We start from the raw sequence: 17793 nt of genomic DNA on the forward strand, positions 1-17793 counted from the left end.
GCTGCTCAGAACCCGGCTGCCATGTAACTACTTTTCTGATGTTGACTTGGGGGCAATTACCTCCCAAACGATTCCCCATGCCTGAAGAGAGGAGGAGTGGTGATGGATGGCACAGTGGCAATTCTTGGAAGAGGCAGCACATCAAATGTATCGTTTCTTCATTAGTAAGATTTAAGTATCAGTGCTTGGATGCAAACATCTGCTGTGGAGTTGCTCAAGTAATGGCATTAATACCGGCTGTGCATTATTATTCACAGAAATTGCAGTACCTCCAAGAAATTAAGCTGAAGGTTCTGTTACAGTTTGTGCTGCTTGACTCCCAGGGTACCTGGAGCCTTGCCTTATCGTGTTTGCTTGTAATAAGGAAAGATTTACTGCTCGTTTTGATTTCATACTTAAAACTGAAACCTGATCTTTGGCTAAAAGGTTCTGGGAATTTAACAGTTTCACCTTCCAGTCACTGATGATCTTTGCCCATCTCTTTGCCCAGCTCTGGGCTGCTTTTCTTCTAGAACAAGGTTTTGGTGTACCTCTTAATTCAGATAAACCCAACTTAGTTACCAGAACACACTCACTTCTAAAAAGAGCTCAGTGGAGATCTGTCATTCCCACCCTCATTCTTCACCATAGCAGCACTTTAATGTTTAACTTTAAAACCCAACAGTGATGCTTCCAAACCTCCCCCAGGTACTCCTGTGGATGTCCCATCCCTGCCCCTTTCTCCTTTTTAAGTTAAAGGTGTCTACACAGGGTGCCCATAAGCAGAGCACAGCTCTGAAGTCACATGTGAGCACAGAGCCAAGGCTGGCTTCAGGCACAGGGTACGTCCTGTGCCACTGCGATTATGGGGCCTTCAGCCAGAAAATTCAGCCAGGATGTCAGACACAAACCAGCATCTCTCCTTCCCCAGCCCCTCAAAGCCCCTTCTGGAATAAAGATCCTTCCTCACTCCATTTATTTATATTAAAAAATCTATGCATTGTTACTATAATACAATTTTCACTACATAGACAAGCACGAATGAAACAACTCTGCCACGCAACCTGCAACCCAGCAAAACTGGTGGATCTGGGTCGACTACAGAACCTCTCCTCACTGTTACCTTCTTTCTGGAATGTGCTCCATGGGGTTCAGGGCTTTTGTTCTGGGCTCTTTCCCTAGAAATACACCTCTGCCCCATCTGCCACTAACTCTTGCTGACTCTTCCCTCTTACTTCACAAGCACAGTGGTCACACAGCTCCCCAGAGCAGCATGATGCACGTGAGTCCATTCCTTTCCCTCCCCAGACTGAAGGAAAAGGAAGGGAAAGAGTCGGGAACAGCCCTTGCCCTCGCTCAGGACAGCAGCACTTCTCAGGAGCTGTGGTGCTGTGATTCACAAAGCATGCACAGAGGAAACAAAGCGTTACCTTCATGACTGGCTGAGCAAAATACTTGGCACTCCAGTCGCAAAAGCCCGTCTGCACTGCGGCCGAAATGAAACTTTTGTGCCCAACGGTGTCATCAGCGTCGTCAGTGGTCTGCCCAGAGAGAGAACAGGACATCAGCCCCTGTCCCTGCCATTCACACAGCAACATGCACACACAGTAACACCCAGATTGCCTTCAACACATCACCCAGCAGAAAAAGCTCAAAGACACTGCCAAGGAGATGTAATCCTGTACATCTAGCATTCAAATCTCTGTCACTAAATTAACTCTTTGGAAATGTGCAAATTCCCTGATCTGCACAGCACAAGGCATAACCAGGCCAGTGTATGAATCAGGCCTGAAGCATCAGTGCCTCATCAAAATGAAGTCCCAGGATGAGTTTCCTCACAGTCTCCCAAGCATCTGGCATGAGAAACAGTGGAGCAGCAAAGATGATTCAGGATAAAGCAGAGCCAGACACAGCTTCACACCAAGGGCAGGTGTGGGATGAGGATGTTACAAAGCACAAGACACCCAAAGAGAAAACAGGAAGTATGATCCCAGCTGCCATTCCCATGGGAAGTGAAGCTGTTCATGCAGAGGCTTCAACATTTTCTTCTTCACAGAAGAATTGACTCTCCACCTCCAGAGGCTTCCACGAGATCACGCATTAAGGAAAGGCAGAAGTGCCAATGTAAGGGAAGGGCAGTTACTGCTCAGGAGTCAGAGCACCCAAAAGCTGCACTGTCCACTTGTCTGGTGGAGTGTGGTGCACACACCTCAGCCTCCCATGGGAGAGTAGCCTCCCATGGAGAGAATCCTTCTCATGGAGAATAATCTCCCATGGAAGAACGATATTACAGAGTCCTTTCTATTGTACTGGAAGGGAGAAGAGCGGGGTCAGCATCCTCCCTCCATGAGCTTCATGCATTAGCATGGCAGTGGAGCCCATCTGCTGCCTTTTCAGTTCCTCTCATCCACAGAGCCAGCACCAGGAAAATCCTGCAAATGTGCTGAAGCAGAGGGAGAGGTTGACACAAAAGTCCTGCCAGATGGCTGAACCCTCAACACCACTGACCACTGACCGGGAACAGCCTCTGTCTTCAAGTGATGGCCTCGAGCACGTCCAAGTGTGCTTGGACTCAACGTGTTCACCTGACACGACTCATCTGAAGTGATGTGAAGGTGACATTCACATCGTTTGTGCATACTAAAAACTGACTGATTGCTCTACTTGGCACCACATCAGTCCTCCAAGTTTCTGTGAATGGAAAACTGCCCAGTACCTGATGACTCTTCAGAATGCTAAAAGGTACGCAAAAAGTATGCAAAAGCCCTGTTGGCTTGCTCTGCTGAAAGGAGGAGCTGCTGCTCCTCCCAGAGGGGCTCCCAGCTCTTAACCTACCAACTCCTTTCCAGCAGAGTGACCCATGAGGAGCTTTGGTATTCTTAGTCTCCCTCGTCCACAGTAAAGAGGGGCTGCTAAGCATGGAGCAGGTACAGGCTGCTGGGAAGAAGGTGAATATTCCAGCGCAGAAGCACCCATCAGTCTCACTTGAGGAATGCTGGTTTGCATGTTAAAGGAAGAGGAATCTCCCCTTTTTCCTCCTCTCCTCCTGCTTTGCTCAGGTTGGAGAAAAAGCATCCAAGGGTCACAGATCTGACTGTGCTATCACTCAGGAAGACAAATGCTTGTGAAAGAAGAAGCAATCAACTGTGATTAAACACTTCTTAGTAGCAGGAGTGAATAATGCCCTATCAAAAGCTATCAAACCACATTTATCCTGAAGAAACAAAATTAATCAATTTTTATTTTACTGGTTAGAGGGAGCTGCTCTGGAGTTAACAGCAGCTCACAGAAAACAGGAGGGATGTGGAAATAAACCACAAAGAACAGAACATATCACAAAGCCCATGGAGCGGGGAGGCAGTTGGATCTGAAAGGAAAGTCTCTTTACCTGCTCTGGCCCTTTGTCAAACATCTTCCTTGTCCTGGGGAACTGGTGGGAGTGGGGAGTGTACTGGACCCCCACGCTGCCGACGTTGGCGGGTCTGACAGAGGCCATGTCCCGACTGACCGGCTGCTTTGTCACATCGTTGGTCAGGCTGGAGCTGCTCGTACTAGTGGTTGGAGGTGACCCTCTAAAGATCAAGAAGAGGGAAAGGATTCAGGTATCCCTGGATGCGAGACTTGAGCATGTGAATTAAGTTACTTTTACTTTGTTTCTTTCTTACAAGATTTATACTTCACTGCTGCGCTGCCTTTAAAAAACCAAACCAGAATGCAATCCCCATCCCCTCCAAAGGGCAAAGAAACCCCAAACAAGGGTGAGCCTCCATTGCACCAACTCCAGATTGAGGGTAAGAACACAGTGACACGGTGTCTGACCCAAGGCACACCAACCAACATCTGTATTTCACTGGGGAGGCTGGAAGTCCTGTCAGCCCACAGAAAAGCATTTTAATTTACACATGAACTGAGATTTATCTTGTTGCACAGTTACATTGTAAAATCAGAAACCAGCACTGTGCAGTTCTGGGCCCTCCGTTCCAACTCCCAATCTTACTGGTGCACACTGGTTACAGTGGGCTGCGAGATCCAGTGAGACACTGGCACAGGGTGCCCAGAGAAGCTGTGGCAGTGTTCAAGGCCAGGTTAACACAGGGGCTTGGAGCAACCTGCTCTAGTGGAAGGTGTCCCTGCCTGTGGCAGGGGTTGGAACTGGATGAGCTTCAAGGTCCCTTCCAACACAAACCAGTCTGTGAGTCTATGATCTGAAGTGTGGTGTTTGCTCTTGGAGAGCAGGTTTTGGGAAATAACCAAACTTTCCAATCCTAGCTTTGCCCCTACCATGATCCCAATTTCCCTGCAGTTTAGACATGGCTTGTTGATCATCAGATAACCCTGCCTTTTGTCAGCTGAAAGGGCAGAAAACACAGATCAGGCTTCAATGGGAACTTTGGGTACCACAGAGGCAGAGTGCACCAGTAAAACCAGCAGGAGTTAGTGCATCCTTTCAGTTCATCTTTAGATAACTAGAACAGTTTGTTACTTGTCCTGAAAAGAAAAAGAGGAAGAAACTCTCTGCGTTTCCCCATGGTTTTTATTTCTGGACACCCTACAGTGCTAAACAATAGGTTACCCAGACCTTGGCACGTTCAACTGGGATGGCTCCTAGTGACTGGCCAGGAACACCTAAATCTCTATGGCAAAAGCATTCGGAAGCAAGGCTGGTGCTTACCCGACTTGGTGGATGTGCATGCCCTTGTTGGTGGGGCTGGCAGGGGCAGACTGAGTCAGCGAGGAGGTGTCGAGGATGCGCTGGGGGCGAGCATTTACCGTCGCCTGGAGAGAAAACACAGAGAGTCCTGAGGAGCCCCGGGTGCCAGCGCCCGGCGCGGTGCGTCACAGCACACGGGCACACCTGGGGCTAAACGCAGCACAGCCTCTCATCGCTGCGTGTGGGTGTTTCAAATGTGTATGAAAAAAGCCCCCCTGCAGCTCCCAACATGTTAGATGATTCTTCTCCTTTTTTAGGCAGAAAACACTTACCATAAAGTACCCTTTTGTGACGGGGAAATATCTCTGACTAACACATAAGCCTCTTCCCTGCATCAGCTGCAGCCTACAGTGTGTGCCAGCACCTCAAAAGAAGCTGCCACGGGGCAGGGAGGCAGCCCAGGGGTTCCCCTTCTGCAACCAGCCCTTCCTCCCACCTCGCAACCCAGGGCTGTGATCCTTAGTGAGGTGGTTCAGTCTCTTCTCCCAAGTAACAAGCAATAGGATGAGAGGAAACAACCTCAAGTCGTGCCAGGAGAGGTTTAGACTGAACATTAGGGAAAATCTCTTCACTAAAGGGCTGTCAAGCACTGGAACAGGCTGCCCAGGGCAGTGGTGGAGTCACGGTCCCTGGAGGGATTTCACAGACATGTAGATGTGGCGCTTGGGGACATGGTTTAGTGGTGGGCTGGGCACTGCTGGGTTAATGGTTGGACTTGATGATCTTAAAGGTCTTTTCCAACCTAACCAATTATAGGATTCTACAATTCAGCCTCAACCTTCCATTAAACGCAGCTGGATGAAGCAGCCTGGGAGGAAGCCAACTTCCCTCAGCTATTTGTGATTTCAGAAAGTCTTAAAAGGCCAGCACTGATTACTAGGTCCTTTTTGTTTGTTTTGGTACACACAAAAAGCATGTTTTGGATCTTTTAAAAGCTCAGGCTGGGAATGAGAGTTGCACCATTCCAACCTGCACCATAAATATAAATCACAACACAGCCACAATCTGTGCGGGAACTGGCGGTGGCTGATCAGCCCATGAGATACCACGGTGCAGTTCACATCCAGGAAGCCTCCACGCCTGTGCAACCTACTCACCGGCTGCTCAGAAAGACATCCCCCTGTTTAAAGAGCGCGGGAGCTCTCCTGCAGATGAAGATCTATATTCACAGCTCCATTAAAGAAACAGAATAGGACTGGTCTCATTTGAAAACAAAAACTGTGCTTGAAATTCACGCCGTGCCTCGCAAATAACTATTGCACAGACGCAGACTCATAGCCTGAACCCTTGCACAGTCACGGAGCTCACAGCACAAGCCCCACTTTTCACTGCAGGGGATCAAAAAACGTAGCAGCACTTACTCGCACTGCTCTCAATGCGCTGTCTGATCACCCGTCGGGGCAGCCGAGCTACATGACAAACACCTGCCTGGCATGAAACGTGTAAAATCATAAAGCCTCAAAGTGCTGAGCTCGGCAGCGTTCTGAGCTGAATGTTCAGTGCACTGAAACGGGAGGTGCAGTTCACTGGCCCCAGCCAGAGGTTTAAGCCCCTAGCTCAAGTGCTCAGGGCTGTTGGCTGAGGAGCGCAGTGGTAACAGGCAGCGCCAGACAGATCGCACTTCAGTTGTGGTACCATTGGAGAACTGCAGTTGTCCCAGCTCCAAAACGAAGCCACATTCTCTGAATCTTGTAATAATTAGAACAAAAGGATTAAAGCCCTAAAATATTCATAGAATGGGTTGGGTTGGAAGAGACCTTAAAGCTTACCTAGTCCCAACCCCCTGCCACGGGCAGGGACACCTTCCACTAGAGCAGGTTGCTCCAAGCCCCTGTGTCCAACCTGGCCTTGAACACTGCCAGGGATGGGGCAGCCACAGCTTCTCTGGGCACCCTGTGCCAGCGCCTCAGCACCCTCACAGGGAAGAGCTTCTGCCTCAGAGCTCATCTCAATCTCCCCTCTGGCAGGTTAAGCCATTCCCCTTGTCCTGTCCCTACAGGCCCTTGTCCAAAGCCCCTCTTCAGCTTTCTTGTCAGCCCCCTTTAGATGCTGGAACACTGTTACTCAGGTGCTTTACTTCACCTGAAGCAGTATTTTTGTTTAAGCAAGAAAATCCACTTTTGTTTTTATTCAGTGATAAAATTCAAACAAGAGAATAGAAAATACACCGTTGGCACCGGCTCCGGAGGACCCCAGGGCCCGTGAGCAGCACCCGGGCTGCTCCCTTGTACAGCCAGCAAAGCTCCATTAGCACCGGGGAAAGGCCTCAGGATACAGTGAGCAAAAATTTAATTGTTCCTAATTTGCATTATGCATCAGACAAGGATAATGGGTCTGTGCTCACACCGGCAGAGCAGGAGTTCAGGCTGGAAATCCTGGCAGCACTGCTTGCCACGGGAGCTTTGTCCATAATGAAATGAATAAAGACCAGATCATAACCCAGGATCTGAAGCCTTAACATCCATTTTGATGGGCTCTTAATAGGTTTGGTTGGTTTGTTGGGGTTTTTAAACAAAAGAAGCCTTTTCAGAAGCCACCTAAGCCAGGTGGCACTGGCAAGAGCAAAGCCCTCGGTATCACGAAGCACACAGCAGTGATATAGCTGACCACGACATAGTCAGCTGCCCAAACTGCAAGTTTAAATACTTTCCTTATGGATCTTATGGCTAACGCAGAGAGGAACAAATAAGTTTTGTTCACTCAAGCATGCCCAGGTAAGAACCTTTGTAAATGGGAATGCTTCTTTTCTTGTTTTGAAAAACCATTTGAAAAGCTGTTGCCTTAGAAAGCCAGGAACAGAGCGGCTGCCTGGGAAGCAGAGCACGAGATGCAGGATATCCAACACTTGAGCCTTTGGACTCCATCCAATACTGAGATATTTAGGACCAAACTTGTCAGAATCAACACAGAATTTACCAAATCAACCATAACATGCACTGTGGGTATCACGATACAGTGATCAAGAGTCCTGCTGCTTAAGCAGACCCACACAGTGCTAGTGGAGGCACTGCAGGGCACAGCAGCATCTGCGTTAACACTGAGACGTCTCCTTCCACTAGTGAGGAGCTAAGTCCTGAAAAAGTATTTAACACAGCAAAAGCAGACCTGGGTCCCCTTTATACCTCTTTAATCCCATAGGAGGAGTAACATTTCATTTTGTCAAGAGCCTTAAATATACAAAACTGAAATAATTCCATGCATCTAAAGCAGAGAGGGGAATCTTTCACCTTGTCCTTTGCTTATTCACCTTAGTTTGGCATCTCTAGCCTGACAGTACTTTGTTGTACACCCATATCATCAGGGAAGGTCTGACTTCATTGCCACACTGTCAGGATAATTCCCTACCCCAAACCCCGCCTTCACCACTTGCTGGCATGTATACTTCAAACAAATAGAAGAGTTCAAATCAATCACTCTTTTCTCAATAGAAAACCAGATTTAAAAGCAAGAAATCTCTAAGGCAATTAAATGGTAGTGCACGATGCTGGCATCTCTTACTGCAACTTCGGCTGAGAAGCCCAAGTGTGAAGATTTAGGCTTATTGACTGGAAACCATCAGTAAGAGACGTCATCTTGCATTGCAATGGCTCATGGACTTGATGCTGGAGCAACCAGAAAGCACGTGGGGAGGACTGCGCTCAGCCAGCTTTCCAACACCACCGACTGGGGCGGGAGGAGAGAGGCAGCTGGTGAGAAGATGTTCTGGGGTGGCCTGGTGCTTCGTTTGAGGTGGAAGGTGAGGGTGCTTCTACAGCTCCCCAGGCTGGCAATTCTGAATCAGCAGTGATGGCAGCCTCCAGGGACATCTTGTCACCCTCGGAGGATGAAATGTGATGAGGATGGTGGTTTAGGTGGATTAGGCCTGGGTTGAAGAGGTGAGTAGTGGCAGGGGTGTCTGCATGCTGACTCACATGTACTAGTTCACCTGGGTTGGAGAGCCGTTGTGGCTTCAGTCTGCAGGCCAGTCCCACTTGCATAATCTAAATCAGTTTGCAAACGGATAATTGAATGAGGTATATTTAAGGTTTCTCCCAGGGACTGATCTAGATAAGTAGACTTCTAAACAAGACCTACTGACTAAGCTCTGCACCTGATTCATACCCTAAAACAACCCCAGGCCCTCCCCCATTGATTTATTTTACCTGATCGAGAGTTCACATGAGGTTTTATCATCTTGAAACATTAAAAGGTCCTTCCGCAACAGATCCAGACTGAACTGGGCAGAGCCCTCCAGAGCACCCATTCAGCTCAGTCTGCCTACACTTTGCCTAAGCATGAAGGAAATTAACATACAAAACCTCGGGGCCACACATGAACACAGAGGACATACCTTGTAGGCAATACTGTTGAGAACTTTCATCGCCAGGTCGGAGACATCGGGGTAGGGGTCAGCAGCCAGGTGAAGGAGCACTCTCCAGATCTGGGTATAAACACTGTTGAAACTCACACCTAAAATAATAAAACACAAAACAAAAAACAAAGCCCCACAGCACGTGACAATCCATCAACTCAAACGCTTTGATCTTATGTGAGAAAACTCATTAGAACTCCAAGCATCACAATGACATCTAAGAAAACATCAAGAGAAGAGCTCAAAAACACCCTCTGTGGGTGCTTCATCTCCATGTTGTCTGTCTTTGTGAACTCTGCAAGGGCTTGTAAAATGAAACTGGGAGGAAGCCAAATAAATTAAAGGCTACCCTCAATCAGCTTCCATCAAACTGCTGCTTTTCTGGGCTGGAAAGGACAAATGGATCATGTCTTTGAGTTTCCTGACCTAAAATACTAACCAGTATAAAACCGCAGTTCTTGGCTTGTATTTGTATTGTTATTTTGATTGCTCTTTTAAACATTAATATTCAGCTTGAATATTCAGGTTTTTGTATATTCTACAAGTTTCCTAAACAGGTAAATGTTAAAACCAAAGCTGTAGCACCTGCACCTTTGTGAAGCAGAAAGTCCAATGCAGTCCTTCCTATCGACATTTGTATTAAGCCCTCAATTTGTCACTTAATGAGAATATCTGGTGCTTGGTATTTCAGCAGAAGGGACTGACAGATTCAAAGTACAGATCAAATTAATAAGCATTTGCCACAACTGACACAATTCTGTGAACATTTTATTTTGCTGCTTTTAGGCGATTCTTTAAGTTGTTCTTTCCTCCAACCCTCACAATGTCTAATAGTTGTGACACCGTCGGCTGGGGCTTGAGCCATTTGGACAATATTGAAGTGGCTGCACTAACAAAAAAAGGAACTGAAACAGGGATTTCAGATGAGTCACAATCAATGGCAAATGACAGATCAAGCTGTTACTGCAGTTCCTTTCATGTTTGTGGAGGCATCTAAATATAAAGTGTTAAGTTAGGAAGAAAGGGCTCCTTGGTCAACAAGCAGCTTCTCACCTGGCATAGCTGCTAAACCCGATGCTCAAACCCACAGAAAATAGACTTGGACAGCCCAGTTTGAACTCTGGCTGAAGAAGGCAGGCAGCAAGGAGTACAGATGCTGCACTTCACATGCTTGTCCTTGTCAGCCAAGGGAGTCTTTCCTGTGCCAGAAAAATTCCCCAGCATGTGACCAAGCACTCTGAAAACACAAAGGCCATAACCTAACTCCATCCTCTCATCTGACCTGCAAGGAAAGGGTCTCTTACTCAGCTGACACCCAAAGGACTTTCCACGTGGTGACTGCTGACGGAGTTTCATGCAGAAATACCACAAAGATTTTTGATGGGACCATTTGAAGGTAGGGGCTGCCTACACCACAGACCTCTATAGCTAACCCTAACCTTCCCCACACCGGTGAGATTACAGGGCCTGACCAAGATACCACAATGTTAAATCCACCCAGGAGAAACAAAGAAGTTGATAATCTGAAAAAGCAGTAACAACTGTCAAGACACAGCAGAGTGAACAGGCACTGATCTATCCTGTTTGGCTCATGCCAGCAGAGGACAGTGCCCAAAGGCTATGAAATCAAGGCACATGTGAGCTGAGCAGAACTGAACAATGCAGATCCCAGTTCAGGTTTTGGCTTTGGTCACAACAGACAAAAGTCATTGTCTTTTTCAGAAGCTCTTTATCCATGTTTAAATAAAGACAATGTCAACACACAATAAAGTAAGTCCCTGCTTGGAAGAGGGTTAGGCCTCCCAGCCCGAAAGGATGGTGATACAAAGCTTGTCTCCAGGCTTCTGACCATTTGGGGTTTATTTTTGCAGTTGCCATGTTCATCCTGGAAGTGTCTATTACCAGGGAAAGAAGAAGCGGAGGGGGAAGGATAAAGAACAAGAGAGGGAGAGTGATAAAGTGCTACAAGCTGTGGGAGGAAAAAACCCACCACCACTGAGGCAGCAGCCAGGTAACGGCATCGGAGGTTTGCTCAGAGCTCTGCCTCCCACATGCGGTCCTGTGCTGAGCTAGATAAGGACCAATGGGAAATCTGCATGGACTGATTTCTTTTAAAGCTCTTGAAAGACAGTGAAAGGAAAGGGAGAGAAAGGGAGAGCGAGAGGATACCCATCAGATTTTCCAGCGTCTCTGATACCACCTCATTCGTGACGCAGTCATGAAGGGAAAACAAGACCACTTTTTATACATCTGAGCGTCATGGAAAAACAAAGTGAAAGCAGAACTGTGCCAGTGCAATTCCTCATGCACCCGCAGCCTTTGAAAAGAACAGAGGGAATTTCTACAAAGGCATCCCGGGCTCCGAGCCGGTGCTCCAAGGACTGGGCCTTTCTTCTGCCATCCTCCCCCCCGGTTAGTGCTGTTCATTACATCAACTCAGCCAAGGGACGCATCTAACACAGCTCCTGTGAAAACCTGAGCACACGTCAGTGGGATAATGGAAGGCAGCAGAGGTGGCAGCAGGAACAGCTTGATTTCATGGAATGGACTAGAATGCAAAAACATATCCACGAGATGCAAACAAAGAGCCGAGCAAGGGGGACAGGGTGTTAATCTAAGCAGACAGCTCTGTAATTAGTCAGACTGATTCCAAGCCAGTTAAATGGACCTTGCAGCACAGATTTACGTTTACAAAATGATTCCTCTCTGCTAAGAATGTCAAAAATAAATTGCCTGCCTTTACCAGGGACTTTGATTTTCTTTGCACATGCAACGTTCAATTTAGCAGCAAGCACCATGCAGCGCCCTGAGGATGGGACCCGGCTGAGGTCCTGTGGCCAGGTCCCTGAGTAGGCTAAGGGTAGAACCACGCCGGATGCAGAAACGAATGCTAATGGTTTTATTTATCCTTCTTGCTTTGCCAGGCTTTGGCAGCGTTTCTTTCCAATCCCCTGTAAAAAATCACTGCAGTGATTTTAAGCATCCATCTCCAGAAGAAGGTGCAGTCTGCTCCCACCCAGCACAGCAGCAAAACCTGACCAGCTCCTGTGCCTGCAGGGAAAGGCAGCTTCGGGCTGGGATGCAGCGAAACGCAGTTGAAATCCTTCAGGCCAAATGGTACCCAAGGACTCAGGTATCTGCTTCCCATCAACACTAATTCCACCTGCTTTGTATCCCCTCATCTCTCCTCTTCCCACGAGTGACACAGAAGGTCCTGTGAGAGCTGCTCAGATGAAAGATCTGAAATCCTGATTGCTCCCTGAACTCTACTTCAGCGGAAGCGGACACAGGCTGTTCCCGACAGGAACAGTAAATCAGCGTTTCTTGCACAGCCCTGGCAGTCTGGGAGCTGCTCTCTCTGCACAGGGCCATGCAAAGGGGATCCTGCAGGCTCGGACCCCATTCAAACAGCCGAGCCTGAGCTTTTTCATGCTTCAGCAGAGACCAGAAGCAGCTCATTAGGAAAAAGCAGGTTCCCTCAGAGCAGGTCCCTCCCCTGGACCAGGGCTGTCACAGCCAACACGAAAGCAGCCTACCATGAGCAGCATCTACCTCAAGCTTCCATTTCCAAAAACCACTCAAATCCCTCTATTTTGCTACTATGCAAGTTACTATTTATCAATACTGGTTGACCAGGTGCTTCTCATTATGTCTGTGCATTTTAATATATAGCCTGGTGATAGAGAAGGAGGCTCTACCTATCTGAACACTCTTCTCTTACTTGCTGCAGCTCACTGTCCACCTACATCTCTTGCTCTCCTCATCCTCACTGCAGTAACCTCCTGCTGTGTTTCTTTGAGGCAGCTCTTCAGGATGGATCCTGCGATGTGGCAAATGGGTTTCTGCCCCCAACCTCTGCTGGAAAAGAGAGCTATTCCCCAGCATTTCATCACTCCAAGATGTATTTTCCTCCTTCTTTGATCATTCCATAATATAATCTTTCCAGCAATGCTCTCTGTAGGACAAAGACTTTAATCATGCAGTTTGGATATGAATAATCAGCCTCAAGGTATGCAAAACCCCCCTCTGAATTCCTTCCCTTTTCCTATCTTAAAATTAAACTAAACTAAAAATTTCCAGGACACCAAGATTAATTGCTAGCTGTATGGAAAAAGCAGTAAGGCTTAGCTTGGCTTCCCATCGGAACTGATGTCTTTGTTGACTAACCAAAACTGCCTCTTGCCAGCTTGAAAATGTGGGCCAGAAATAAATGTCTCTTCTGGTAACAGGAGTGTCCAGGCAGGGAAGAGCCTGCCAGGAAACAGCACTCCTGGGCTACAAGTACATGTTGCATTTGGGGGGACACTCCATGGGTCACTTGGCCTGTAGTTGGCCAAGAGGTTGTTTGTAAAGTTACATTAGAAGGAATGGAGAGGTTTTCCTCAAATTTATGGAAGAAGTACATCGAATGATGCCAGAAAAGTGGATAGAATGATCCAGAATAATCCCTTTAGCACCATGTTCCTAAAATCACCAGAGAGGAAGAAAGCCCTGAACATCAGTGAACCAACCCAGGGAATGCGAAGTACAGAACACAGCATGAAACTGTGCTTGGAAACGTCTACTTTTATTATTACAGACCAGATTTCTGCTTTGGTTTGAGTCTACCCGTGTGCCCAAAGCACCTTTTTACTGCTCTGCCTCTCAACTACTTGGCAGAGTCATTTCTGCAGAGCCAATTCACCATTACTCCTCCCAAAAAAGAGAGTAGAGCAAAACACTACTTCAGGCAAGACAAGTCTATGACCCAGGTGGACCCTCTCCGAGTCACCCCACTCCTGCTGGCTGTACAGCTCTATCCTAGTGCACACTAAAGCCTTAAGGAAAGGACTTAACCTGAGCCCAGGCTGTGCAGCAGCCACAGCACTAGTGAGGGTGGCTGGAGCTGTTAGCGCCTTTCCCTGGGGAGCAGGAGAGAGCAGGCTGGGAGATGGGGATCCTTCAGTACATGAGAAAAGCCTGGCTTTCGGCAGGCAAATGGGATTCTGTGCAAGTTATGAATTTTAAACACTTCTATAAGCTCTGTTGTTTCCAGCTGGATGTGAGCTCTTGGTTGAATAGAAATGAGGGAGGCTTTGGAGAACTGCTCGTAGCGTTTGCCTACGGCTCCCTAACTCATCTCCTGCTCAACTCCAGGTTCTTTTCCAACCATGCTGTAAAGCTCTTGTGGGACACGCATGAGCCATCAACCAGGCATCAGCGTGCACCAGTGGAAATGAAGAGTCAAATTCTAGCCTAAGATGGAGAGAAATTACCCTGAATTCTTGTCATGCTTTAGAACATCCAATTTCATCAGCTACAATCAAAAGCAAATGAACTGATCAAGTTTCTAATGAACACATGATTTTAAACTGCCACAGGGGCTCAGGAATTACAATCCCAGAATCTTTCAACTCCGGAGAGTTGAATCACCATCACTTCTTCCAGAAAATACGTAGAAGAAACTAATGTTTCTACTGCTAGGAGGAATTCTGTCAGAGTAAGATCTAGCAGAAGCTGAGATCCAAACTTTCCACGAAAGCAAGTGTGTGAAGAGAGGCAACACCAAAGGAAGGGCAGGAGGGTCTGTACTCACCTATTAGTGAGTTCAGAGAAGAGTAAGAGCTGACTCGTCTCATCTTGTCAATAGTCTCAAATGAGAGGATGTACTCTTCATTCTCAGGGCTGCCCAAGGTGCTGCTGGCACTGCTGCTGGTGCTGAGATTCCCAGGAGAAAACGCAACAGAGCTTCCAGCTGCCAAGAAGAGGGCAGATGCAGAAACAAGAACTAGTGAGAACAGTTTTCACCTTGGCAGAACAGCCCTTTCCTAAACCCTGAAACATTCAGTGAAGGTGTAGGCAAATCCACAACTTCCCCTTTTAAATACTGAATGTTTAAATACAGAGCAAGCATCAAGGGGTCAGGAAAGTTAAAAAAATCCATCTATGTTAGCAAGTTGGAAAGCACCTTTTTGGTCCCCAAACACTCAGAAAAATCAATGCTAACGACCAGAAAATTGAAACTAGCTATGAGGGGGCTTCTCCTGCAAGCCTGTGGAGCTGGCAGCTGGATAATCTGGGCTGAAGCGCTGCTTTCAGCCCGTGCTGTCTGGCATGTGGTATTGCCTGGCTTGTACGAGGGGAGGGAGGAATGAAAGCATTTTGCAATGCCTCTTACATTCTTCATTCAGGCTGAGGTTCTGCAAGGACTTGTTCAGGTTGCGAGCGGTGGTAACTGCGCGGATGTTCCCATAGGAGCTGACGGACCTCAGCCTGGGCGTGCAGGGACCATCCCGCACTGGTGTCAAACTCCCACCCTCTGTGGAGGCAAAATCCAGCAATTCGAGATGTGACCAAAGCCACCATAACCTTTTGGTTATTTCCCAGCAAATATATCACTAAAATACTACCAATATGAACAGAATGAAGCTGTTGCCCGTTAGCCTAAACCAGACTGAGGTGTGACAAAGGATCCTCTGCACACACCATCAGCACAGAGCCTGTGTCTGTGCTGTCCAGGCTCTCATTTTGTCAGATCCAGCCAAGCCAGGTGAGCTGAGCCCTGCCAGCGCCTGCAGACAACCACGATGACTCTTCCCTCCAGGTCGCTGCTGGGCCGCTGCCCAGACACTGTGCTAGGCCCCGCTGCTGCAGCAGACACCATTCGACAGGCAGCATCTGCAGGCTTCTGTCTGCTTCTGCTCATTAAATTTTCACACTATAAAAAGTGTTACGAAAATCCTGGTTTCCTGACCAAATTTCAGGCGCGTTTTCAACTCACATTTTGCCCATGACCTTATAATTTCCCAAACTCTCTCATTTTCACTCCTGAACACACAAACAGGCTTCAGAATAGCAGTTCTATTTCACTGCAGAGGCGGCTGCATTATGGTGGCGGGGCTGATGCTTCCAGTGCATCCTACTTATAAATACTTCAGGATTCTTTTGGATAAGGAAAGGCACTATATAAACTGCATGTAATGTTTATTTCCTGCAGCAAAAAGGACAAATGGGGAGATGCTTACTTTCCAACATGATTCAGTTATTCAGAAATAGGGAGATTAAACCTCTCATTGCAGAGACAGCACCTGGTCTTGTCTCTAAGCTTCCACTGCAACAGTCCTATTATCCTTAAAGATTTCCAACGTATGGAGCAAGGCTGGTTCTTTGTTGTGTGGTGAAGCTTCCCACGGGGTCAACGTGACACTGAAGTTTCAGGTATAATTTGAGGGGAGGGAAAGGCTGGTAAACCTGTGTGCTGCCTTGACAAACAGACTTCAACCTTGATCCAAAGGGAATCCCTTTGAACTGACAGGGTGTTCAGCCTCTGCAGCCTGCCGGTGAGCTCTAGCTGTGTTTGAGATGGAGGCTCAGCAGAGGATGCATTTCTGCAGTGCAATATATTATAGTGCTAAACAGACATTAGAGCTCCCCACTGTGCCACTCACCTTTGTAGCAACGATGCTGTTTGATAAACCACCACCAGCAAGAATTTCATTGTGTCGGGCAAACTCCTTAAATAAAAGTTCCCAAGCACCTTCAGACTACACATTTCCTGCCCACAGGAACCCAAACCACCTACCTGGGGCAGCTGGAGAAGGGAGAGGGTAATTCTTCTCTTCTTCCATGAACTGCAAGGCGACGGTGCAGAAATTGCTCTCGTACTGAACCACCAGGTGACTTAGAGCCACCACCAGCTCCTACGGAAAGAGCAGAAATGGGTATTTCATGGTTATGTAGGTCAGAAACAATGGACCAAAGGGAAACACAGGACAACATGGTCGTTATTATTGATGTTATTGGGTGGCTATCCAGACTAATCATTCTCCTTTCACTTCACAGGGATGAAAGCCTGAGCACTCTGCTTCAAATCTAATTCTTCACAAGTCTTTTATACCTTCACAGGCTCGCACTGCTCTCTGATTCTGCCCAATACTGTCAAACTGATGCAGCGTCACAGGAAGTGCTGAACTGGTGATGAGCACCCAGCTCCCCCAGCTCCTGTGCATGCCCACACACCATGTGGGTCTCTTGCAGAGCAGTGCTGAGCTGAGCTGAGGATCGGTGTCCTCAGCCCCTGTGGCACAGCCTGACCCTCTCCCTGTGCTGCACACAGGCAGAGCTCTCGTCCTGCAGCCTGTCCTGCGTCTGCTCTGAGCTCTTTCTGAAGGAAACGGAATGTGACAGGAGGCCCCTGGGGACATGGCTCAGCTCTTCCTCCAAGAGCCCCAGTGTGTGACTCCCACACTGAACTGCTCAGCCTCGCACTGCCCTGCAGTGTCAGCAGCTAACGTGAGCACGGCGCTGCCTGCAAGGGATCACCAGTCCCTTCATGTTCATTCTCAGAGCTGCAACCTGAGAACCTGAATACCAGGGAGGGTAAAGAAGGTGCAGCTCAGACCATCAGTCAGGTACCATGAGCCAGGCACTTGGAAATAGCAAATGGAAGAGGTGGAGAGCTGGCTTTGGTTGCTGCTCTCTGTTCAGGGGACTAATCTCCAAAAGAGAGATTTATTACTCTCAAAGAGCACACAGAGTGACGTGCAGTTCTCCTGAATTAAACTGATTAAATGCTGGAGCGAGACAACAGAAATTAATCCCCACAATGCTGGTGACAACTGTCAGGGTGTCGATGTTCCAGTAAGTAAACACAAGCATTAGGACACCTAAGTACACCCACAGAACAATCCAGAATGTCAAAAACTACTTAATGCACTATTGATGTACAATGGCACATCAGAAACTGTGATTCTCCAGAACCTGGAGCAGTCTG

General features: G+C 47.7%; 1 protein-coding gene across 2 annotated transcripts in view; it reads right to left on the reverse strand.

Annotated features, from left to right (window-relative positions):
* The window catches only part of RPTOR (regulatory associated protein of MTOR complex 1), a 119151-nt gene that overhangs the window by 28012 nt on the left and 73346 nt on the right, over positions 1–17793 (reverse strand). For both annotated transcript variants that reach the window (XM_030506234.1, XM_030506235.1), the window contains exons 18-24: positions 16603–16720; positions 15199–15339; positions 14617–14775; positions 9021–9139; positions 4652–4755; positions 3368–3551; positions 1410–1520 (exon numbers count right to left, since the gene is read on the reverse strand). In XM_030506234.1, coding sequence (XP_030362094.1) covers positions 1410–1520; positions 3368–3551; positions 4652–4755; positions 9021–9139; positions 14617–14775; positions 15199–15339; positions 16603–16720 — 936 coding nt within the window. The remainder of the gene's footprint in view (positions 1–1409; positions 1521–3367; positions 3552–4651; positions 4756–9020; positions 9140–14616; positions 14776–15198; positions 15340–16602; positions 16721–17793) is intronic.

The sequence above is a fragment of the Strigops habroptila genome, chromosome 14, assembly GCF_004027225.2.
Source record: "Strigops habroptila isolate Jane chromosome 14, bStrHab1.2.pri, whole genome shotgun sequence".
In the NCBI taxonomy this organism is placed as follows: Eukaryota; Metazoa; Chordata; class Aves; order Psittaciformes; family Psittacidae; genus Strigops; species Strigops habroptila.